The sequence below is a fragment of the Musa acuminata genome, chromosome BXJ2-3 (assembly GCF_036884655.1).
Source record: "Musa acuminata AAA Group cultivar baxijiao chromosome BXJ2-3, Cavendish_Baxijiao_AAA, whole genome shotgun sequence".
Classification (NCBI taxonomy): Eukaryota; Viridiplantae; Streptophyta; class Magnoliopsida; order Zingiberales; family Musaceae; genus Musa; species Musa acuminata.
In genome coordinates, this window is record NC_088340.1 from 8,034,308 (window position 1) to 8,040,000 (window position 5,693).

The 5,693-nt window shown below is 31.4% G+C and overlaps 1 protein-coding gene across 1 annotated transcript in view; it reads left to right on the top strand.

The window, feature by feature from the left end:
• The first annotated feature begins 5,022 nt into the window (after nucleotides 1–5,022).
• LOC135607205 (cytochrome P450 71B34-like) overlaps nucleotides 5,023–5,693 on the top strand; it is a 1,790-nt gene continuing 1,119 nt past the window's right edge. Inside the window, exon 1 of the mRNA XM_065098826.1 lies at nucleotides 5,023–5,693. This exon is cut by the window's right edge and continues 274 nt beyond it. Within this exon, the coding sequence (XP_064954898.1) occupies nucleotides 5,065–5,693 (629 nt within the window). The 5' untranslated portion in view covers nucleotides 5,023–5,064.

Here is a 5,693-nt window from a genome sequence, read left to right on the forward strand (position 1 = left end):
TTTCTTAATGAGTGATTTGATTTTTAGGAAATAAATAGTTTACATTCTATTTGTGTGAAGTATAAGAAATGAATATTATATTTCTCTAAAAAAATAAAAATAAATTAAAAATAAAAATTAAATTATTACTTTCCTTTTGGAAAGATCTCATCTTCTCTTATATAAAGGAGACTACTCTTCGCTCAAAACATAATAACGGGAGAATTAAGGAGAGGACTACCCGAGAAGATAATATTGAGGAAAGGATATCTAAGGAGAGGTATGATCATTTCTTTTTTTAACTAGCTTTGATTTATATTTTGAAATCTTGATGTTGAGATTGTTATAATTTTTGATGCATAATGATGTTTTAATTTCAAAATTCATGATTAGTAAATAATGATAATTATTTTATGATGTTAGAATGATTATTTGATTTATATTGATCTCTTAAGCTTAAGTGAATTTTAATATTGATTTAATTATTAAAATTTTATTTTAAAATTAGCATAATAGTTTTAATTTATTTAATTAGATATATGTATGTTTCAAGAATTATGTGTGAATTTCTATAATATAATTAGTTTTAAATTTAAGATTATGAATTTAAAGTTTTAATTAATGGATTTGAGTTATTCTTTAATGATTTTAAATATTAAAATTTAATTTGATAAGAGGAGTCTAATTGGGTTCTGACTTGAGTCAAGTTGATCGATCAAATCGAATTGACTCATCCAATGTGGTCATGTACGACCTAGCTTATGTGACCAAGTATGACCTAGCTCATATGGCTCGACATAACTCAATATATGTGGCCGGGTAGGAGCCAGCCCATATGATATATACAATCCAACCCGTGTGACCAGACATGACCCAGCCCATGTGACTAGATACGATCCAATTCATATGGCCATATATGACCTAACCCGTGTGGTAAGGTATGACCCAACTATGTGGCTAGGCATGACCCAACCTATGTGGCTAGGTATGATCCAGTTCATTTGGTCATGTATGACCTAACCCATGTGATAAGGTATGATCCAACCATATGACTAGTAATGGGCCAACTCATGTGATTAGGTATGATCCAGTCCATGTGGTCATGTATAACCCAACTCATATGGTAAGGTATGACCTAACCATGTGGCAGGCATGGACCAACTTATGCAGCTAGGTACGACCTAGTCTATGTGATCAGATACAACCTCAACTCATGTATATAGGTATGTCCAACTCGTAAGCCAAGTATGACCTAGTTCAATGGTAAGACTCAGCCCAATTTATAAGTAAGGCTTAGCCTAGTCCATGATGTTAAGCTTATCCAACTATACGATTGACATTAAAAATATCATCGCTTCTTTTATATAACCTATCGTACCTCAACTCAACATATTACTTGGAACATGCATATGCAACGTATGTGCTCATCCAAGACTCAAGTGGGTTGGTTTAGTTTGGGTTAGCGCTATATGACATAGTTTGATTTTCTCTCTCTATTGGTTTGAGCTTGTTAATTGATTAAATTAGATAGGTTTGATCAGTTAAAACTAGTTTATGGTAATTCCAAACTAATTTGACTAGTTCAAACCTATTTGACCTAATCGAGATCAATCAAATCTAAATTAAATCAGTCTAGGATGATTCTAGATCGAATTTATAGGTTGATTATGGATTATTGAAAGATTGATGTTTCATGCATTTATAGTTTAATAAATTTAAATATTTTATCTAAAGATATCATTTGAAAATGATTATTGGTTTTCTACTATGATATTGATATAATTATTATTATGTAGTAGATATGACTAGGCTAGTAGTCCACATTGGAAGTGCAACATATGAAAGGAGCTACGGGCTCATCACAATGCGAAGCTACTAATGAACATAGTATAGTAGATTTACATCAAGTATGGTCTCTCATAATATTTAATCCTATTGATTTCTTGATGCATGCTGAGTGAATGGATGAGTTAAATAAATGATCATGGATGTTTATATATCTTTACCGAGGGCAAGTATGGCAATTCCCTTTGGGGATTAGCAGGCCATCAGATATGATGGTTAGACGGTTTCTCCATCCGCTGTTGGGAGGAACGTGTCCCCACTTAAGCGGGTGAGGGGTACCACTCCATCCGTTATTAGGAGTGTCATATGGATTACCTCCATCCATTGTTGGGAGGAATCCATCTCATGGAATATGCCTCTTCATTCGTTGTTGGGAGAGTACACTATCGGGTGATGTACACCTTTGTTATTATATATGTGTTGTATGTGATCGATGTATGATTTTATTTATTACGTAAGAAATTATCATCTTTTTTTTTCATGAGTTTTATGACGAATCGATATATTATCATTTTTATTGAATTATTATTATTTTATAAATATTAAATATTATTTTAATAATTATTTTGAGGTTCGTATGAGCATGTGTTATTGTTGATATGTTTTTATTTTATATTTATTTTTATAGTAATCAACTATTTTGTAATAATTGAAAGCTTGGGTAGAAAAGATTCTGTGATCCTATAAGATGTGATCTTTTTGTAATTAATAAAATATTAATTATTATAAAGATAATAATTTAAATTTAAAATAAATAACAAAATAAATTATGAATAATAAATTACTGATTTATTATTCTCTTTATAAATCCACATCAAGAATACTTGGTGGAACTATGCTTACCAAGATTCTGTACTCCATGGTGGGACCTACACCTAAAACTATGGTCTCTCTGGCTAACACCTGGCATAATTCTTTTGTCCAGCTATAGAAGAAATCTATAGTTCCATTTGGCTCTATTATTTGAGGTGCGAAACATCAACATCTTAGTATCTTAGTTATAGAGGAAGTAAGGATTGGATATTTTGTGCAAGCATCCAAAAGGAATCTCCAGGAGAGACTCTTGTGCCCTTGCCCAAGTCATGATGGTAGAAAGTTATATATATATATATATATATATATATATATATATATAATATTATTATTTTTATTGAATTATTATTATTTTATAAATATTAAATATTATTTTAATAATTATTTTGAGGTTTCTTTGAACATGTGTTATTGTTGATATGTTTTTATTTTATATTTATTTTTAAAGTAATCAACGTAATAATTCAAAGTTTGGGTAGAAAAGATTTGTGATCCTAGAAGATGTGATCTTTTTATAATTAATAAAATATTAATTAGTATGAAGATAATAATTTAAATTTAAAATAAATTATAATAATAAATTACTGATTTATTATTCTTTTTATAAATCCACATCAAGAATACTCGGTGGAACTAAGCTTATTAAGATTCTGTACTCCATGGTGGGACCTACACCTAAAACTATGGTCTCTTTGGTCGACACTTGGCTTAAATCTTTTGTCTAGTTATAGAAGAAATCTATAGTTCCATTTGGCTCTATCCTTTGAGGTGAAACATCAACATCTTAGTATCTTAGTTATAGAGGAAGTAAGGATTGGATATTTTGTGCAAACATCCAAAAGAAATCTCCAAAAATAGGGGCCTCTTCTGCCCTTGCCCAAGTCATGATGGTAGAAAGTAATATATATATATATATATATATATATATATATATATATATATATATATATATATATATATATATATATATATATATATATATATATATATAAAGAGGATATATTTTCTTATCCTTAATTAAATAGATTAAAAATTAAAAAGAAAGAAGGACATGGAAGTTTATATGTTCTTGCCTAATGATTGTCTAAGAGAAATTGTATATAGTTAAAAAAAAAGTCTAAACAAAGAAAAAAATTGAAAGAGTAAAAAAGATACAAAAGCACTTGTTGATTATACTATTGATTTCTATGTACAACTAATTTAAAAAAAATCTATATTACAAATAGCCTGCTTAAATGATGTTCTAGAGTTTTAATATAACCATATAAATATAATATGATAAGATAAAATAATTTTATCTTTATATAAAGTATTTACAAGTGTAGTAATCATCCAGTTCATCCAGGACATGTCGCAAGGGAAGGGTAATCAAGTCTAAAATTATAGTTTAAGATATTAAAAAAAAGAAATCTTTTTATATGTCTATCTCATTTTATTTTTATTTTCTTAGATTAAATCTTATACAAGTAGTATTACTATTTGAGGAAGAATCACACTTGTAAATGATCCTCTCTTTATTGTACTAATTGCATGTGATTACATCAATATTTTGAGTAAAAAGTTATTCTAATTTAACATTTGATTTTTTTTTAACGTTATGATATAATTTAGAGGGTCTTTGTTGGAATATATCATAATATTAAAGGGACTTGAGCTATAGATATAATGTTATAGATAATGATACTATTTATAAGAAGATGATACTTTGATACTGATAACGGATAAGGAAGAAATAAATGATTGTGAGGTGGTGGGAATATAGTGGAGAAAAGCTCTCACAGTCGTTCACATTTTCACTTGATACAATATCTCCACACACTTGTACATCATGGACCACAGCTATCTATATATAGGGGATAGAGGGTAATTTCTCTAGTACTCTCACAATTATCTAGAAATATTTCTTTGCTCAATATATCCACATTCATTCTATATTTAATCAGGTCATAATTATCTAAATGATCTTTTAATATTATAATTAAATTCATATATTCTAATAAATTAGGTTTATTTTGAACCAATTAGATAGTTCTAAAAAGAAGGATGGAAAACCAAACATTTGACTAAGTTGATTTGGTTATTGGATTAGAAATTTTAAAATATACTTAATTAAATCCAATCTATTAGTTTCTAGATAATCGGAATAACAAATTGATTGAATCAAATTGGGATAATTTTAAAATGCTCAAAAAATAACAAACAAAATATTTGTTTTGGAGTTAACATCACTAAGATGTGGCCATCTTAAAGATTTTTAAATATACTCAATTAAATCTAAAGTTTCTAAAAGATCGGAATGACAAATTGGTTTAATCAAAAGAACAAAATACTTATTAGCTCGGTACATTGCCACAACCATAAATTACCATGAACTCCTACCATTCCCTTATCAACAACATACGCGAGCTACCACCACAAAACGCAAACATGGCCCTTCCTCCCCTCCTGCTCTCCTATCTCCCTACTCTTCTCGTTGTTCTCGCACTGCTGTCTTCACTTCTTCTCGCAGGTCGGAAGGCAAGAGGTGGCTCGGCGACCTGGAAACTCCCTCCAGGCCCACCCAAGCTCCCCGTCATCGGCCACCTCCACCTCTTGGGGAGCAGCTTGCTGCATCGCTTCCTTTGGGAACTCTCCAAGAAACATGGACCTCTCATGCACTTGAAACTTGGTCGAGTCCCCGTTGTCGTCGTGTCCTCGCCGGAGATGGCTAAGGAAGTGCTCAAGATACACGACCTTGAGTGCTGCAGTCGGCCTTCGCTCCTCTCCCTTTCCAAGTTTTCATACGGTCTCTCCGACGTCGCCTTCATCCCATACGGAGAACGATGGAGGCAGCTTCGGAAGTTCTGCACCGTCGAACTCTTCAGCACCAGGAAGATCAACTCTTTTAGGGACATAAGAAGAGAAGAGATGGAGCGAGTGACGAAACTGATATGTTCTCACGCTCGCGCTTCAACCACGGTCAACCTGAGCGAGTTGCTGCTCTCGCTTTCCTGCAATATGACATGCAGAACTGCCTTTGGCTCTGGCTTCGACGATGGAAGCGACATTCAACTCCA